We start from the raw sequence: 19,264 nt of genomic DNA, 5'->3' as shown, positions 1-19,264 counted from the left end.
CGTGGTTCCCCAGCCCCACACTCACCCAGCTGGTTGGAGAGAGGCAGTGTGAAGGTGGACTGCTTCAAGGGGCCCTCCAGCGGGGCCCTGTGGCGGGGGCCCCTCTCTGGAGGTTCCTGGTCCAGCCTAGGGGCGGGCAGGTGGCAGAACTTTCCGGTAGAGTTGGCGGGGCACCAGCACTCGTCCCTGCCGATGCAGCGGCCCCCGTTCAGGCAGGGGATCTGGCAAAAATCTACAACACCGACCTCAGGGTGACTGGCGGCGGAAGCGTACAGCAGCACCTACTATGTGGGCCAGCGGGGTGGGGGGAGGGGGGTGACCGGGCCCCCAAGTCTGATGGCTTCCGGAACCCGGTGCCCTCGGAAATGCAGGGACTTTCCAAGAGGCCTGGGAGTGAAGGAGGATGGATAATAACTAGGCCTTGCCTTTCCTGAGCCCCATGGTGACCAGGAGGCTGGTGAGGGGAGTGGCCCTATTTACTCCTTCGCCTTCTATGAGGAAACTGGGACTCAGAGAGGTTGTGTGACCTGCCGAGTCACACGTGACAGAGCTGGGTGAGGACTCAGCATTGTGTGATCCCAGACAGCTCACGAGAGCCACAGTAGGAGAGCTCCGGACTTCCTTCCTGCAGAAGATCTGGGCTCCAGGCCAAGGCAGGCCGGTCCCTCTGACCAACTGCCTCTCCACAAACCCCCACCCCGGCCCCCACCCCCACACCCGCCCCCAGGGCCAGCCAGGAACCTTCTGAGCTGCGAATGGACTCACAGATGCGGAATCCAGACTTGGGGTCATGCCCGTGGCCGCTCTGGCTGTACAGGGTAGTGGTGTCGCCACGCTCGCAGCTGTTGGCACAGCGCCCACGGGCACAGGTCTGCTTGCAGATGGTGGGAGTGAAGACGATCTTGATCTTCTTGATTTTCTCCGTGAGATTCAGCCCTGCAGAGAGAGGGCTTGGGTCCAGGGGGCAGGGCTGAGAGGCACAGCTGTGACCTCCAGAGGCTGGCTAGAAAGGCCCACATGGGACTGGCTTGAACCCATCCCAAGGGCATTTGCTAAGTCCCTCCTGGATGCAAGGTCACATAGTGTGGGCAGGGTAACAGCTCACGGTCCAACATCTCCTGAGTGATGCCGACAGGCCAGCAACTGAGTTCAGGCTTCATGCACAACCACTCTCAACCCTCTGGAGTCTTATTTTAGGTAGAACCATTAGAAATTGCCATCTTTGTAGGTTAAGGTGGTTGAATATTGGCCATGTTCCTAGATCCCAGTTAGCATTCCCATCTGACAGGTAAGGAAACTGAGGCTCAGTGAGGGATGGATTGTATCCCATGTCACACAGCTGGCAAGGGAGGCAGCTGGGCTCTGAACCCCAGTGCAGAGAACAGAATGTAGCTCAGACTTGCCAGCGTAGACAGTTTTCCAAGAGAATGCCTGAAAGAACGATGAGAGTCAGGTTTTGGAGGCCCTAAGGGCCAGAACGAGCATAGGGCACTTTATCCAGCTGGTGGTGGGAAATCATTGACAGTTTTCATTGACAGAAATCATTGACAGAAATCATTTGACAGAGAGGTCAAAGGGGAGTGGGGGTGTTATGTCCTCCCAGCTGGGGTGCACAGGTGATTGGGGAGGCAGGATGAGCGGTTGGGAGGTCACTGTGGCAGAGTAAGAGGAGGGTGCTTCATTCAACGTGAGCGGTGACAGCAGATGTACAAAGCAAGGGTATTCATTCCATCCTGGGGGCCGGGGAGGGAAGCCAGGAGGCATAGGGGCTGAGAAGGGAACTATAAAAGGTCTGTATAGACTTGACTGTGACAGAGGAAAATAACCTTGTGTGTGTGTGTGTGTGTGTGTGTGTTATGAGAGAGAGAAAGAATGGGAGATTTATAAGCAACTGTATATGCTGCAGGGGAAGGGCTGAGGGTGGTCCAGTTCGAAGGGGGAGGAGAACCAGGGTGGGGGGAGGCCAAGTGACAGCCTAGAAGTCCAGCGAAGTCAAGAAACAGTGGCATATGCCTTAGACAAGAGGAGGGGCGCTTCCTTTTCAAGATGGCAAGAAAGATCACTCATGCATGTTGTCCGCAACACCGATCCACCTTGAAAACACTATACCAACTGATGGAGCCAGACACAAAAGGCCACACAAAAAGATCCCGTTTACACGAAATGCCCACGGTTGGCAAATCTTTAAGGACAGCGAGAGGGTGGGGGTGGGGGGGAAGACAGTGACTGCTTAACGGGCATGGGTCTTCTTTCTGGAGTTATGGCAATGTTCTGTAATTAGACAGAGGTGGTGGTGGCTGCATAAAATTGTGGATATCCTGAAAACCATGGAGGTGTACCCTTTAAAATGGTTAATGTTACATTATGTGAATTTCCCCTCAACTTTAAAAATGGGAAACAAAGAAAGGCAGTCAGCTCAGGCACGGGTTTAGGCAAGGGAATGACGTGCATGGCATGGGGGCGCATATGGGGGCAGGAAGATGAGGACTCTGGGGAGTCAGAAGCATGGCCGTGGGATGGGGCGGGGGAAGGTGGGGGCCTCTTGGAGGAGGAATGAGAGAGACAAAGTGTCCAGGCACCCCAGGAAGGATTGCTGAGCAGCGACCAAGAATGTGCGAAGGTGGAATCCTGAGGGGTGCTCGGTTCTCTCCTCTGGGAAGCAGAGGTCCCGCTGTAGGTGCTAAGGAAGCAACTGGTCAGATTGGTCCAGGAGGCTCGGGCTTTGCAGAAAGGATGAAGGGGAAGGACTGGGGACGGGGAAGTGAGGTTCACAGCTGGATACGAAGAACGCAAAGGCAGGACAGGTGACAGATGGAGCGGAAAAGGACAAGTTAAGGTCTAAGTGTCTCAAGGGGGCACAGTCTCTCTAACAGCTGGCTTGGGACCCCTGGAGCCTGGCACAAAGCAGGTGCTTGACAACTGTTTTTTGGCTGAAAGGATGAGGGACAGGGTGACAACTCAGCCTTTCTGAGAGAGTGAAGCGGGGAAGCAGTGGTGGGGAGAAGGAGGCTCTATGAGGACCCGGAGACAGGGCATCCTTACCCCAGGAGGATGACGGGCGGTCCAGATATGCTGCCTGTGGGGCACCATCCCTCCGCTCAGGACCTGGCCCCATGGGCAGGGCATTGGAGGTCAGCTGGCCACTGGCCGCAGGGGCTGGATAAAGTCGGGCGGTCTGGGACAGCCCCACATGCTGCTGGGAGGAGCGGGTCTGGCTGAGCCCACTCAGGGTCCTGGGGAGACAAGCAAGGCATGAGGTTGGCATCCCGGGGGCAGCATCCCTGTGCCCTTCCAGTTCAGGACATCCAGCCCCTGCCTCCTCACTGGGAGAGTGTTCTCTACTTGGCTGCCTTCTCACCAACTCCAGGAAAATGGAGGTGCCCCGAGACAGGGAGAAAGGGTCCAGGCCAGCTGGCTGGTTCGGTGGGAATGCCCACCTTTGTGTGGGACTGCCAGGCTTTGGCTGGGTATTCTGGACAAGTCACTTAGCCTCCCTGGGCCTCAAGGCCCTTGACTGCAAAATGAAGGTGTTAGACTGGTCTCATGTAGCTCTGACATTTGTAGAGTTTGAGACTCCTATGGACCGGCCTCCGCCCTAAAACCGGGCCCAGTGCCTGTCCTCGCCGCATCTTTTTTTTTTTTAAGAATGATGAGTGATGAACCTTGACACATAAACTGTTATATTTTATTTATTTATTTTAGCCGCACCATGTGACATGTGGGATCTTAGCTCCCCAACCAAGTAGCAAACCTGCGTTCCCTGCAGTGGAAGTGCAGGACCTTAAACATTGGACTGCCAGGGAAGCACCCCCTTATCTCTTATTAATACAACCTATCATGCTTACAAATTGCTTGTGGAATAGGTGCCCAGCAAATACATGTTCACAGATTGATTCAGGGAAGAAAACCTGACTATCCCCTTGATTATTGTTAAACTAATATAACAACAATATTCAAGGAGAAAGAATTGAATTCATCACCCTCCACCTCAACACAGAAAATACTTTGGCATATTTCTTATCAACCTCTGCTTAAGTATATTGTCATTATCTGTAGATATCATTGTCATTGTGAGAGTGAAGCGGGGAAGCAACGGTGGGGAGAAGGAGGCTCCCCACCTATTGTCACTGTCTGTAGATAGCCTTTAAATGCTATTGTCATTATCTGTAGAGATCATTTAAACTCTGATTAATATTAGGTGGTACTTGATACAATTCTACAGTTTTCACATTTATCATCTTAATTGCTACATGATGGTCTATATGAAGATGAATCACAATGCATTCATTCTATTACCTATTTTGTTTTACATTTTCAACTGTGGACATCCTGACTCATATGGCTTTTTTCCTTCAGTTAACATATTCTTTTAGGGGACTTCCTGTTGGTCCAGTGGTTAAGACTCCGTGCTCCCAATGCAGGGGGCCTGGGTTCAATCCTTGGTCAGGGAATTAGATACTGCATGTGGCAATGAAGATTCCACATGCTGCAACTAAGACTTGGCACAGCCAAATAAACAAATATTTAAAATATTCTTTTAGTATGGGGGTTCATTAAACTAATTTTTATTCTGTATGTTTGAAAATTTCTCATAAGAAATATTTTGAAAATGATTATTATTTTAGGCTATGGTTTTTCCTGTGGTCATGTATGGATGTGAGAGTTGGACTGTGAAGAAGGCTGAGCACCGAAGAATTGATGCTTTTGAACTGTGGTGTTGGAGAAGACTCTTGAGAGTCCCTTGGACTGCAAGGAGATCCAACCAGTCCATTCTAAAGGAGATCAGCCCTGGGATTTCTTTGGAGGGAATGATGCTGAAGCTGAAACTCCGTTACTTTGGCCACCTGATGCGAAGAGTTGACTCATTGGAAAAGACTGTGATGCTGGGAGGGATTGGGGGCAAGAGGAGAAGGGGATGACAGAGGATGAGATGGCTGGATGGCATCACTGACTCGATGGACGTGAGTCTGAGTGAACTCCAGGAGTTGGTGATGGACAGGGAGACCTGGCGTGCTGCGATTCATGGAGTCGCAAAGAGTCGAACACGACTGAGCGACTGATCTGATCTGATCTGATTATTTTAGGCTTAATTCCACAGACTAGAATGCAATTAATTCCAAAAATTAGAAACATTTATGGCTCTAGGTATACACTGGAGATAGTGCTCCCGAAAAGCTGCATCAAAATGTATACATGTACCATTTAGACTGCAGCCTCACCAGCATAACATATTATTAATTTTTCATAAATCAGTAATAATCATTGTAAATGACACTGTAATGTTACCTTAGCTCCCTTTTTGTAATTTCTGAGGTTGAATTTTTTCACACATCTATTTAACACTTGTGAAAATTTTCAGCTCGCGTCTTTGGTGTCTGAGGAATTTGAGCTGTCGGTCTCATAAATCTGAGCGTTCTTTACGTATCTGTTATTAGGCAGGCCATTCTACAAGGCAGCCTCCGCGGTCACTACTCTGTCACTGTCACGATGTGTACGAACCACTGTATACACCACAGTGTCTGGACTGTGGTGGGTATAAGCGCATTGTAGACTCTGAAGCTGAGAGAGTAATTACCTGCCCAAGATTATACAACAGTAAATCAGACCCCAGGACTCCAACCCAGGGCAGCTAGATCCCTGTGCTACCCAATAAGGCAGCCCAGACCACAACAGAAGCTCAGCCAAGAAGCCTCTGCACTCACCTTGGGGGTGCGCTTTCCTCCAGCAGGTCCCACCCCTAGGCTTTCCACTGGATTCCCTGCCCAAGCAGCATAAGGTCCTGGGCCCCTCTCCCTCCACCGTCCCAACTCCAGGTGTGTTGGCCCCAGGGGTCCAGGCCATGAGCAATCCCCCTCTCCTCCTTTCCTGGCTGAAGCCCTACCCAGACAGGGCTCAGAGTCTGACACCTTCCAGCCCTCCCCCTGCCCTGTCGGTCTAGGACTTGGCTTCCGTGAGCTTCAGTGCTGCTCTTCCTCAGGGCGACCAACCGCCGTCCTCACACTGAGAGGCCTGATCAGGCCTCAGCCTGCTCCCCAGGTTTGAGAGCTGGGATGGGAGAGAGGGCCCGTTCGCCACCCCGGAAGCTCTGGAAGCTGTCATAGACCAGAACTGGGAGCACCTGCTCTTCACTCGCAGGAGAAAGTCAGCACAATTAACTGCAGCAGAAAACACAAGACTTCCAGTGGCTTAAAAGAGTTCACTAAAGAGTGAGAGGTAAGTGGGTTGGTGGGTCAGCAGGAGTCTCCTCCTTGTGGCATTAGGCTGGTACCATGGCTCAACAAAGTGTCAGCACCACAGAGCACCCCGGGAAGCGGACGCAGTAGTTCAGGTTCTGCCCACACCACCTGGGACATTTCTGAACTTGACGCTGCTGACAGAGAGCTCTCCAATCTGGTCGAGGTGGAAAACTCAAAGGGTCCTTTCTTGGAAGTTTGCGGTCACCGTTGTTATTGTGGCCATCACTTGTTTCTCTAATTGGAACTCAATGCTAAGGACCGCAAGAATCCTGAGTTCAAATCCCTTTAGGGCCAATGGTTCAACTTTGCAGAGAAGGGGAAAAAAAAAAAAATCCCTAGTCATAGAAAGACCTGTCTATACAGAGGAGAGAGGATAGGATTTGGGCTAGGCAGATGCCAGTTCCACCGCCCACGTGAGCGGTCACTAAAACAAGAAGGGTGACACCCACCTCACTGGGCTGTGGTGAAGACCAAGAGAAACACTGAGACCATGTGATTGCTTTGTAAATATAAATAAGTGGTCACAAGTCGAAAACTATGTCAGAATTATCACATGAACAAAGAAAAAAAAGTGCTAGCTACAGTTCAGACAAAATACCTCTCCCCAAACCACCAAAAATTCTTCTCCATCTAAGGGGAATAAAAGACACCCCAAATATCTTGTTACACTCTCCAAGCATTCTTACACACAAAGGGCCAAGTGACTAATCTGGTGACAACACATTTTTAACAACCACAGCCTTCTGAGCTCAATCTATTGTCATCTACTGCTGTGATGGGAACTTTGAGTTAAATGACAGAAATCAAAGTCTTCTGAGAGGCTCACAGCCAATGAGGAAGCCTTGGATCTTTCATAGGTCCTATGTCTTATGCTGAAAGCACCCCTAGAAGGAGACCATGATCTCCCTTCATAAGCCCCAGCCCAGCCTGTGGAGGTGGGCAGGGAGGGAGGCGACCTGGGAGAAAGATCAACAACCTCAGATATGCAGATGATACCTCTCTAATGGCAGAAAGTGAAGAGGAACTAAAGAGCCTCTTGATGAGGGTGAAAGAGGAGGATGAAAAAGCTGGCTTGAAATTCAACATTCAAAAAACTAAGATCATCGCATCCAGTCCCATCACTACATGGCAAATAGAAAGAGAAAAAGTGGAAACTGACATGTTTTCTTTTCTTGGGCTTGAAAATCATTGCGGATGGTGACTGCAGCCATGAAATTCAGAGGCACCTATTCCTTGGAAGGAAAGCTATGACGAACCTTGACAGCATATTAAAAAGCAGAAAAATCACTTTGCCGACAAAGGTCCGTATAGTCAAAGCTATGGTTTTTCCAGTAGTCATGTATGGATGTGAGAATTGGACCATAAAGAAGGCTGAGTGCTGAAGAATTGATTCCTTCAAACCATCGTGCTGGAGAAGGCTCTTGAAAGTCCCTTGAACTTCAAGGAGATCAAACCTGCCAATCCTAAAGGAAATCAACCCTAAATATTCATTGGAAGGACTGATGCTGAAGTTGAAGCTCCAACTTTGGCCACCTGATGCAAAGAACTGACTCATTGGAAAAAGAAATCCTGGTGCTGGGAAAGATTGAAGGCAAAAGGAGAAGGAAGCAGCAGAAGATGAGATGGTTAGATATCATCACTGACTCAATAGACACGAATTTGAGCAAACTCCAGGAGACAGTGGAGGACAGAGAAGCCTGGCGTGCTGCAGTCTGTGGGGTCACAAAGAGTCGCATGTGACTTAGCAACTAAACAACAACAAGTTTGAGTTCTCAGTTCAACTCTGGCTCCCAGAGACTGGTGGCAATGAGGCAAGTGAGAATGTTACTGAGAAAGGGACTTCCTTAGACTACAGTCCCCAGGATGGGGGGGACTGGGCACTCTCAGCTGTGCAGGGTGTGGTTCTGTGCACTCTCAGCCCTGGAAGAGCTGCTGCAGTTTCATCATAGGATAGTGGTTCTCAGACTTGCCTGGCACAAGACTGTCTGTCTGGGATTGCTCTAGGGAGGTCCTGGCAAAGTTGCCATGATGGACTGAAACAGCTCTCTCTGGACTTCAGAACTCCATGGATCAATAAAATTTTGAAACAAATTTAGGGGACCAACATAAATTGGCCAACTTTTTATTTAGGTAAGACATTAAAACACACACACAACTACTAATTATTACCACCAGCAAAGATGGGCTCGATAAAGGACAGAAATGGTATGGACCTAACAGAAGCAGAAGATATCAAGAAGAGGTGGCAAGAATATACAGAAGAACTGTACAAAAAAGATCTTCACGACCCAGATAATCACGATAATGTGATCACTGACCTAGAGCCAGACATCCTGGAATGTGAAGTCAAGTGGGCCTTAGAAAGCATCACTACGAACAAAGCTAGTGGAGGTGATGGAATTCCAGTTGAGCTATTTCAAATCCTGAAAGATGATGCTGTGAAAGTGCTGCACTCAATATGCCAGCAAATTTGGAAGACTCAGCAGTGGCCACAGGACTGGAAAAGGTTAGTTTTCATTCCAATCCCAAAGAAAGGCAATGCCAAAGAATGCTCAAACTACCCCACAATTGCACTCATCTCACATGCTAGTAAAGTGAAGCTCAAAATTCTCCAAGCCAGGCTTCAGCAATATGTGAACCATGAGCTTCCTGATGTTCAAGCTGGTTTTAGAAAAGGCAGAGGAACCAGAGATCAAATTGCCAACATCCGCTGGATCATGGAAAAAGCAAGAGAGTTTCAGAAAAACATCTCTTTCTGCTTTATTGACTATGCCAAAGCCTTTGAATGTGTGGATCACAGTAAACTGTGGGAAATTCTGAAAGAGATGGGAATACCAGACCACCTGACCTGCCTCTTGAGAAACCTATTTGCAGGTCAGGAAGCAACAGTTAGAACTGGACATGGAACAACAGACTGGTTCCAAACAGGACAAGGAGTACGTCAAGGCTGTATATTGTCACCCTGCTTATTTAACTTCTATGCAGAGTACATCATGAGAAACGCTGGACTGGAAGAAACACAAGCTGGAATCAAGATTGCCGGGAGAAATATCAATAACCTCAGATATGCAGATGACACCACCCTTATGGCAGAAAGTGAAGAGGAACTAAAAAGCCTCTTGATGAAAGTGAAAGTGGAGAGTGAAAAAGTTGGCTTAAAGCTCAACATTCAGAAAACGAAGATCATGGCATCTGGTCCCATCACTTCATGGGAAATAGATGGGGAAACAGTGGAAACAGTGTCAGACTTTATTTTTCTGGGCTCCAAAATCACTGTGGATGGTGACTGCAGCCATGAAATTAAAAGACACTTACTCCTTGAAGGAAAGTTATGACCAAACTAGATAGCATATTGAAAAGCAGAGACATTACTTTGCCAACAAAGGTCCGTCTAGTCAAGGCTATGGTTTTTCCAGTGGTCATGTATGGATGTGAGAGTTGGACTGTGAAGAAGGCTGAGTGCCAAAGAATTGATGCTTTTGAACTGTGGTGTTGGAGAAGACTCTTGAGAGTCCCTTGGACTGCAAGGAGATCCAACCAGTCCATTCTGAAGGAGATCAGCCCTGGGATTTCTTTGGAAGGACTGATGCTAAAGCTGAAACTCCAGTACTTTGGCCACCTCATGCAAAGAGTTGACTTATTGGAAAGACTGATGCTGGGAGGGATTGGGGGCAGGAGGAGAAGGGGACGACAGAGGGTGAGATGGCTGGATGGCATCACTGACTCGATGGACGTGAGTCTCAGTGAACTCCAGGAGTTGGTGATGGACAGGGAGGCCTGGCGTGCTGTGATTCATGGGGTCGCAAAGAGTCAGACACGACTGAGAGACTGAACTGAACTGAACTGAATTTTATGAAAGAAAATATATTTCAATGGCAATAAGAAATATTTGAATAAGCTTGAAAGTGAAAGTCACTCGGTTGTGTCCAACTCTTTGCGACCATGGACTGTATAAGCCATGGAATTCTCCAGGCCAGAATACTGGAGTGGGTAGCCTTTCCCTTCTCCAGGGAATAAGCTTAACTTCATGGACATCTCACCTCATTGGCTTTTTTTCATTTCTTCATGAACCAACAAAAACAGATGCTGGTCTCCATCACAGACCAGCATGGAACCAAGCAGGATCCACTGGGCTACAAGATTCACCAAGATTTGCTCCAGCCTGAGAACGCTCGAGCTCTTTCAACCTATTTGGGAAGAAAACCTTCTAATCCCAGCTGGCTGGGATCTTCCGAGCTGAGTGAGAACTCCCTGGGCAGTGTACACCCAAATTAATGCCACTCAGTAAACATGGTGCACTCACATTCTACCCAGCACACTGGCTTCCTAACAGTGATGGAGAGGCGAGTGGGTGAGGGACTCTGTGCCTTCCACTTGACCCACTGTCACCGGACGCTTGGCTCCACTCTACAAAGGGGCTTCCACTCTGGTGGCTCAGACCAGAATCTGTCTGTAACGCAGGAGACCTGGGTTCAAACCCTGGGTCAGGAAGATCCCCTGGAGCATGGAATGGCTACTCACTCCATTATCTTGCCTGGGAAATCCCATGGACAGAAGAGCCTGTGAGCTACAACGCACAGGATCACAAAGAGTTGGACATGACTGAGTGACTAACACACATATACTATTTTGTTTACTAAATGTTCTGCTGCCAAAAGAAAGCTTAAAACACCACTACACGGTGCATTGAATAGTTATAGCTCCCATGGATAAAGCACTGAGCCAGGTGCTTTAAATGTGTCACCTTATGTTATTTTATTGAATGAAGAAAGTAAGTTGCAGAATGTAGCCCACCAGGCTCCTCCATCCATGGAATTTTCTAGGCAAGAGTACTGGAGTGGGTTGCCATTTCCTTCTCTAGGGGATCTTCCCAACCCAGGGATCGAACCCTGGTCTCCCACATTGCAGGCAGACACTTTACCATCTGAGCCACCAGGGTATCCCATGTTATTTTACTGAATGAAGAAAGTAAGTTTCAGAATAATATGGACAGTATACTTCCAGGTTTTTGTTTGGAAAAAAAAAAAAATTCTCTTTCTCCCCTACAGATATTTATAAGGGGATAGGAAAGGTCTGGAAGGATCTGTAAACAGTGGCTGCCCCTTGGAGATGAGAGTGCCTGTATATGTGTAAACTTTATGTTTCCATATTTTTAGCTGTCTTTCAGTAAAAAAAAAATTTGTTTTTACAATTTTACAGTAAACATGTATTATTTTGTAATAAAAACAAATCAGTCTTTTCCCCAGCAACTCCAATTTATAGAAAAGGAAATTGAGGCTCAGGAAAAGCATGATAAATGTGTGCATATTACTAGGATCCAAGGTGAACTCTGATGACTTACAGATGTATAGGAGTTCAGATGTAAGAAAGACCATGACATTTGAGCTAGGGCTTAAGAGTTGAGTAGGATTTTCACAGACCAAAATGAAGAGGAAGACATTCCACATAAGAAAATACATGAAGGCAGGAAGCACGGGTCATATTTAAGGAAGGATAATGAGCACAGTTGGATAAAGCACAGAATGGAGGGGAGGGAAGGAAAAAACATCCTTTCAATGCCTACCAGGTAGCAGACATCATTCTAGCTGTTTTATGTAACATATAATTTACTTGTCCAGACAACCCTATGATCAAAAAATCTCTACTTGGCCAAAATCGCTTTAAACAAAGTAAAAAGACAAATGACAAAATGGGAAAAACATGTGCAATTTATATCATGTTTTTATATACAAAGAACCAATCTTCATAAGATTTAAAGAGCTCCTAGAAACAGAAAAGACAGACCAATAGCCGTAGAAGAAAAATCAGCAAAGGAATATGAACAGTTCATGGGGGGGTGGGGGGGGAAGACCCATATATTTCTTCAATATGTGAAAATATGCTCAACTTTTCTCATTCTGAGACGTGCAAATGGAAACAACTCAGGTAGCCTTTTTCAATCCATAAGATGAGCAAAAAGTCCAAAAGTTTAATAACAGATTAATTTGGTGAGATCCTGCAGAAACAGGTAATCTCAGATGCTGCTGGTAGAAATGTTCACCGATACAGCCGATATCGAGAGCAATTTGGCAACGCCCATCCACACCCCACCTGATAGCCACCTGAGGCGAAAGAACTGACTCATTGGAAAAGACCCTGATTCTAGGAAAGACTGAAGCCAGGAGGAGAAGGGGACAGCAGAGGATGAGACGTTTGGATGGCATCATCAACTCAATGGACATGAGTTTGGGTAAACTCCGGGAGTTGGTGATGGACAGGGAGGCCTGGCGTGCTGCAGTCCATGGGGTCGCAAAGAGCGGACACGACTGAGCAACTGGACTGAACTGAACTGAACTGAACTGATCCACACCCCAGTGCATCGACGCTTTGCCCCTGCAGGTCCGCCTGCAGCCACCTTGTTCCTCCCACTCCGTGGCCGGTGCACCCCACACTGGCTTCTCTTGGACGGAAGGCCACCAACTCACAGGCTCCTCCCACCACCATGACCACGAAACTAATGACTGCCGGAACCGGAAGTTTAAAAGCCCCACCCCCTCGCCTCAAGGCGGGACAACTCTCCAAGCTCCACCCTCAGTTAGGCCTCGGCTTGGTTTTCCCAGAACCAGTCCTTGCTTGGCTCTGTCCACCTTCCCATTTTGTTTCCCTCTCTCCACAAAATCACACACCTCAATTGATGTTCCAGCTCCACCTCTAGGGGAATCTGCCCTAAGACACTTGTAAATGTCCACAGTGATGGATGAACAAGATCATTCACAGAAGCCCTGTTTCCTAAGAGCAAAATGTTTTGTAAAGAGTAGATACAATGTAAGTGTCCCTCAGTAGGAGGCTGGTTAAACAAACTAAGAGACACCCATGGGATGGAGTCCTATGCCCTCAAAACAGAAGGACACAGCTCTTCTACATCCATAGGAAAAGCTGTCCAAGATACATAGAAAAATGAAAAAAAAAAAAAAGCCTAAATCTGGCCCACCGACTGTTTTTGTACAAACTGTGACTTAACAATCGTTTTTTATATTTCTAATGGTTGGAAAAAATCAGAAGAATAATATTTCATGACATGAGAAAGAGATACGAAATTCAAATTTAAGTTTCCATAAACACATTTTAATTGGAACCCAGCCACACTCACTGTCTACAACTGCTTTTGCTCTACGATGGCAGAGCTGAGTAGTTGCAGACACCATATGTTGCACAAAGCCTAAAATATTTACTATCTGGCTTTTTATGGAAGAAGTTTGCTGACTCCTGCTGTGGGGCATGTAAACTTTTGTGTAAAAATAGAGAAAATAAGGATACATGTTGAATTTATTTGCATATTCCTAAAGCAACCTTGGAAGGATACCCTGGGAATTAATAAGTGGTTTCCTCTGTGTGTGTGTGTGTGTGTGTGTGTGGGGGGGAGTGGGAAGTGGGTGGTAGGGGAATAAATGAGTGCTACAATTTAATGAATGCTTGCTCTGTGCCAGGCTGTGTGCCGACAGTGCACGTCTCATGCATTATCTCACGAAACCCTCTCCATAATCCTAAGAGTTACTCATTATCCCCATTTTACAGTCAAGAAAACAGAGGGCAGGGAAGTTCTGAAGATCGCCGAACTCGTGAGTACTGAAGCCAGGTTAACAAACCAGGTAAGTTTATGCTCAAGCTGCCCTACCACGTACCATTTCTCCATTGCCATTTCACTGAGGCTGTGAGAATAGGTTTGGGTTCATATGGTCAAGGGCTTGAAATATCAGGGAGGTGTCTGGGCTGCATTGCATGGGTCAGGGGGAGTCCCTAGAGATTTTGGAGCAGCCCACCCCCTTTCACTCATTCAAGAACTTACTGAATGCCTGCCACGTGCCAGGCATCCAGGCCCAAGGATGGCAAAGACTGTCTTGCCCTCTGCCCTAATGGAGACTGAGCAAGGGAATCAGCACTCCAGCAAAGGTGTGAGGGTACAGGGGAGCCATATACCAGCCTTGAGATGCTAGTGGTCTTCAAGCAGGGCTGGAACATGATGGGATGGGCTTTTTGAATGTTTATTATTCTGATGAAAGATTGCCTGCTGGTGGATAGACCAGAAAGGGGAGGGCTGGAGGCCAGCTGGAAGGCTTTGGCTATGGTCTAGGCTAGTAGGGACCAAGGACAGGACCAACAAGAGGGCATGGACTCAGAGGATATTTAATACATAAAGAGTTCCCAGCTGTGGCTCAGACGAATGGGTGGAGGGTGATCCAAGAGCCAAGATCTCAAGGAGAGAGCCAAGAAGTGGCTCAGTTTGGGACCTGATGAGTGCTGGTGTCTTAGGATGGATGTTCCGATGGAAACACCTGGGCTGCAGCACTCAGGAGAGAGGCTGGGGCTGCAGACACAGTCAAGGGAGTCCCGGTGGAGAGCTGGGGGTTCAGGGATGATATCATTCCAAGAGAGTATGCATAACAAACCAGTCCAGAGTTCCGCTGCTGGACTGAGGCATTGCGTCTGCTTCCACATCTCAGTTTCAAAGAGGGAAATATGTTAATGAACAGACGAGTCTCAGTTTTGGATTTTGCTTCCATAAATTTGCCTCCAAACTTTGGCGTCTGCTACTGCTTGTCTGCTAGCACACGATAAAGCCAATGAACAAGCAGTAAAGGAATATTGACGGGAAAATGTGGCAACAGACCATTGTACTTCACTCGACGGCTTGCTCTTTTCAGGGCTCTGTGCATGAGCCTAGAGCCGGTTTTTTATCTAGCGCACACAGACGACAGTCATAGTTTCTGCTAATAAAACTGTCCCCAGCCCTAATCATGGAATTGATTGCATTGATCGTTCATGGTATTGCTTATGACTGCCAGGTCCTCTGACATGGAAACCCTTCGAGAAACACGGGAGTAAAAGAGAAAATAAAGGCAGGCAGAGGAGGGGCCTGGGAATCAACAATGCTGGCATTGAAGAGGTAGAAGGGGAGAGGAGGGAACACCAAGGCAGGAGGGCATGGCTCCAACTCATGGCCTTCTGCTTGGAGGCATGCTTCTGGCCTTCCCGGGACTGCAAGCCCGCTCTTACAGGTGAACACGCCTTGGCACCTCCCAAGGGGCTCAGTCTCCCCTAAGAATCTGGGTCCTGGGGAGGCAGCGGGGAAGCCCTCACAATACTTTGCTCCCTCTCTCCTCCTCACTGGCCAAGCAGATCTCACACCCAGTTCACGATCAGATGACCCTTGTGCCAAATCCCCAGAGACCCAAGGGAGTGCTTCCAGACATCACACTCTAGCCCCCTACTGCAAATCTACCCTGCCTCCACAGAGAACAAGGGGACACCCAGCTCTGGGGGGCGAAGAAGAGGGGACACTACGGCCTTGTCACAGAGCCAGGAGCCTGCTGATTCATGACTGTGTTTTGTCTGGGGGGCCAAGCAGGTGAGGCCTAGGCTTGGCTAAGACAGCGGCCACTCCCCAGCCTCTGGGTATCAGAGTTGCCAGGGTTGGTGGGTTCCCAGGTGTCACGGTAAGGAGGTGAGAACTTGAACTCTGTTCCACTTGTCCTAGACAATAATAATAATGTTGTGCTGTGTACTAATTGTTATATTTGCACTATGTCATCTAATTTTCACAACCACTTTAGGGGCTAGCTACTATTATTAACCCATTTTTCAGAAAATGAAACTGAGGCACAGAGAGGTTAAGGACTTGTCCAGGATCATTTAACTGGAATTACACTGTCCAATAGGACTTCCTGTGACAGTGGAAATGCTCTATAGTTGGCGCCCTCCGATATGCTAACTACTAGCCTCTTGTGGCTTTGAAGCACTTGGAAATGCAATTAGTGTGACTGAGTAACTGAGTTTGATATTAAATTAAATTTAAAGAGGGCTTCCCTGGTGGCTCTAGTGGTAAAGAACCCGCCTGCCAATGCAGGAGACGTAAGAGACCCGGGTTCAATCCCTGGGTCGGGAAGATGTCCTGGAGAAGGGAAAGGCAACCCACTCCAGTATTCTTGTCTGGAGAATCCTACGGAGAGAGGAGCCTGGTGTGCTACAGTCCATAGGGTCACACACAGTTGGACACGACTGAAGTGACTTAGCACACACGCACAAATTTAAATAGTCCCTTCATGGCTGATGGCTACTGTACTGAACAGCACAGTGTAGAAAGTGGAGGAGTTGGGAGTGGAACCCCCAAAATCTACTCTGGCCTGGAGCTGTGTGGTTAGAAGTTTCCCCTGGCTACCCTCACTGCATTCTTTGTCCCCAGGCCCTTGGGTTCCCTGGCAGGCCTGGCCTGGGGGAACTGGCACCCTCCTAAACCTTACTCTCCTGCCTCCACACTGTATTATCCGTCATCAGATGGCAGGAGGATGTGGCAGGAAAGAGACGGGATTTCCAGAAGACACGGTCCCAGGATCATGTCACAGGGAGCAGGTTTCAGCATGGCTTGAGGAAGGACATGGCTCTAAAAAGCCACAGTTGTCCCAGTGACATGGTGGTCCCTGGAGAGACAGGACCATCTTGTCCCAGGAATCGAATAGCTCCCCCCTCCCATACCAGAAAGGAAACAGCAGGCATTCCCGCCCGGGATGGGGCTCTGGGCCCGTGACATTTGAGATACAGGGAGGTGACGTGGTCAGTGGGCTGATCCCGGGGGACTCAGGCCTTCCCCGCCCCCGCTGTCTGGCCCTAGGATGCTGCCTCGCCAACACTGGCACCCCCATGCCTCGCTGCCCTCCCAAAAGGTCCCCCCACGTATCTCCAGACCTTCCCTGCTGCTGGTCCTGCTGTGCCCACTCACTTGACTCCTTTGGGCCCACTGGTCAGCCTAAGGTCCCCACCCAGCCCCACCCAGCCCCACCCGGGTGGCCGCCTGTGAGTCACCTCCCCCTGCTCTGAGGTTTGCGCCTGGAGTTTTCTCTGAGGTCACACCCAGGTCCGAGAGGTCTGGAGCTTGCGCACAAGCACCCAGGGGATGCCCCTGCCAGGCTGATGGATAGGGAGGGGGCAGAACTTGGGGAGCCTCCCTGCCCAGAACTGTACCCAACTCTGCTCCCTGCGGCTTGAGAGAGAACGCAGTGCCCTGCTTCCTTGTGGGCAGACAAGAGTCAGAGGCTGGCGGAGCTGTGCACGGAGCTGTGCACACCCGGAGACTGAGGCCTGGCTCTCGCTGCTGGAGCAGCCTTACGTGGGTGCTGCCTCAGTCTCCCAGTGGTCGAGAAACCTCTCTGAGCCTCACTGCACTCCACTCCATGGACCCCTGATGCCTCGCTCAGCTGTGGACGTTTTACCGCTGAGCAGGCGGCCCGCCTCACCAGCTGCCCAGCCCACGACTCTTGAGGCTGCATCACCCTTTTCCTCTCCTGGAGGGGCCAGGCAGTTGGGCAGGAAGCCAGAGAGGCTGCCCAGGCCCAGAGATCACACCTCAGGCACTTCAAGGGGGCAGAGCAGGGAGGAGAAGGCGCCCTGAGGGGCTGCCCAGGGTACCAGGACATGCTCCTCAGTTTCTACACAAACGTCATTTTGCCCTAGTGGGGACCTGCCAGGCAATCACCTTTTCCCCTCCTTCTGGTCCAGCAGGACCATCCAAAGGGCTGTGGTGTGGCCAGGGACACAGACCCCCAGAGGGGAGAGGAGGGGCCTGGATCATACCCTGTTTATGTCTTTCGTGGAGTCCTCACAATGCTGGGCCCACAGCTGGGCTTGTGTGCTAAGTCGTTCAGTCGTGTCCGACTCTGTGCGACCCTGTGGACTATAGCCCACCAGGCTCCTCTGTCCATGGGATTCTCCAGGCAAGAATACTACAGTGGGTTGCCATGCCCTCCTGCAGGGAATCTTCCCAACCCAGGGACTGAACCAACATCTCCTGTATCTCCTGCATTGCAGGCAGATGCTTTACCGCTGAGCCACCAGGGAAGCCCCAAGGATGACAATACATAATAGCAAGTAGCTACACAGCGCTTGTATTTGCCAGGTACTTTACTAAGCACTTTATAAATGAAATAAATCGTCATTATATGAGGAAGTGGGTATTATTATTATGCCTGTTTTACAGGTGAGGCGGAGTTGCTAGGTATCTTGCCTAAGGTCATACAGCCCATAACTAATAGAGCTGGGCATCGGACACAGGTGACCTGCCTCTGCATCAGGTCCCGGGGCCTGTACACTAAACCTCTGCCTAAGTCCAGGCCTTATGTTTTGAATCTCATGTACAAAAGGGAAGCCTGGAAGGCAAGTGTTTTTATCAGGGAGGAACAAGATTAAAAATGGTCTCTTAGGAAGGCAATCCTGCACGACTCCTCCCTGGAGCCCACCCTGCCTGGACAAGAGCACTCTCCTCCCCCACCCCCACCTCCCAGGGCATTTGTGGCTCTCCCCACAGGTGACGGGGGTGAGGTGGTGAAGTCTTGGAGCCGCAGGACTCCACACACCCCACCTGGGTCAGTTACTGCTGTGCTAACGGCGTCCCAGGCGCGGAACAAACATCACCTGAGAAAGGACCCCAGTGCCCTGGGAAGCGGGGCTCACTCCCCAGCACCTGTGGGGCACATGCACTGTGGAGGCGGTAAGTCACTGGCCCCCAGCTCATGGGTCTCACGGGTGGCACAACTCCAAACCAGGCCTACTGGACTCCAAAGCTCATCACGCTCCTCCCTCCACTGCACCTCCACCCTCGCCACAAGCTGGCGTTGTATGAATTCCAAAGAAGTGCAAGAAAAAAGGAAGAGGCTGGGGAGGTAAAGAGGTGAAGGAAAGAAAACATGAGTCAGGGCCTTTGGGCACAGATCAGAGGAGAAGAAGAGGCCTTTAGGCTGGGGAGGTTGAGCTTGGACCTCTTCCCAAAGCCTTGAGAAACTTGGTATACGGACTTCTCACCACCACCAAATTGGCCATGAGATACCCACCTCCTGAATCCGGAGCTCCCAGCCTGTGGTCTCTGGGACCCATCTCTCCCTTCCATGTATACCCACCCCCAGCATACACACACACACACACACACACACACACACACACAGACTGCTTAGTTGGCCTGCCTAATTGGACAGCAAACACAGGCCTGCAACCTCAGATGAGTT

General features: G+C 49.4%; 1 protein-coding gene across 1 annotated transcript in view; it reads right to left on the bottom strand.

The window, feature by feature from the left end:
* The window catches only part of LTBP2 (latent transforming growth factor beta binding protein 2), a 107,790-nt gene that overhangs the window by 49,616 nt on the left and 38,910 nt on the right, over window positions 1-19,264 (bottom strand). Inside the window, 3 exon segments of the mRNA XM_070377518.1 lie at window positions 26-232; window positions 766-936; window positions 3,043-3,233. Of these exon segments, the coding sequence (XP_070233619.1) occupies window positions 26-232; window positions 766-936; window positions 3,043-3,233 (569 nt within the window).

Source organism: Bos mutus, chromosome 10, assembly GCF_027580195.1.
Source record: "Bos mutus isolate GX-2022 chromosome 10, NWIPB_WYAK_1.1, whole genome shotgun sequence".
Classification (NCBI taxonomy): Eukaryota; Metazoa; Chordata; class Mammalia; order Artiodactyla; family Bovidae; genus Bos; species Bos mutus.
Note: the sequence above shows the minus strand (reverse complement) of the source record. Positions and strands in the feature narration are given on the sequence as shown.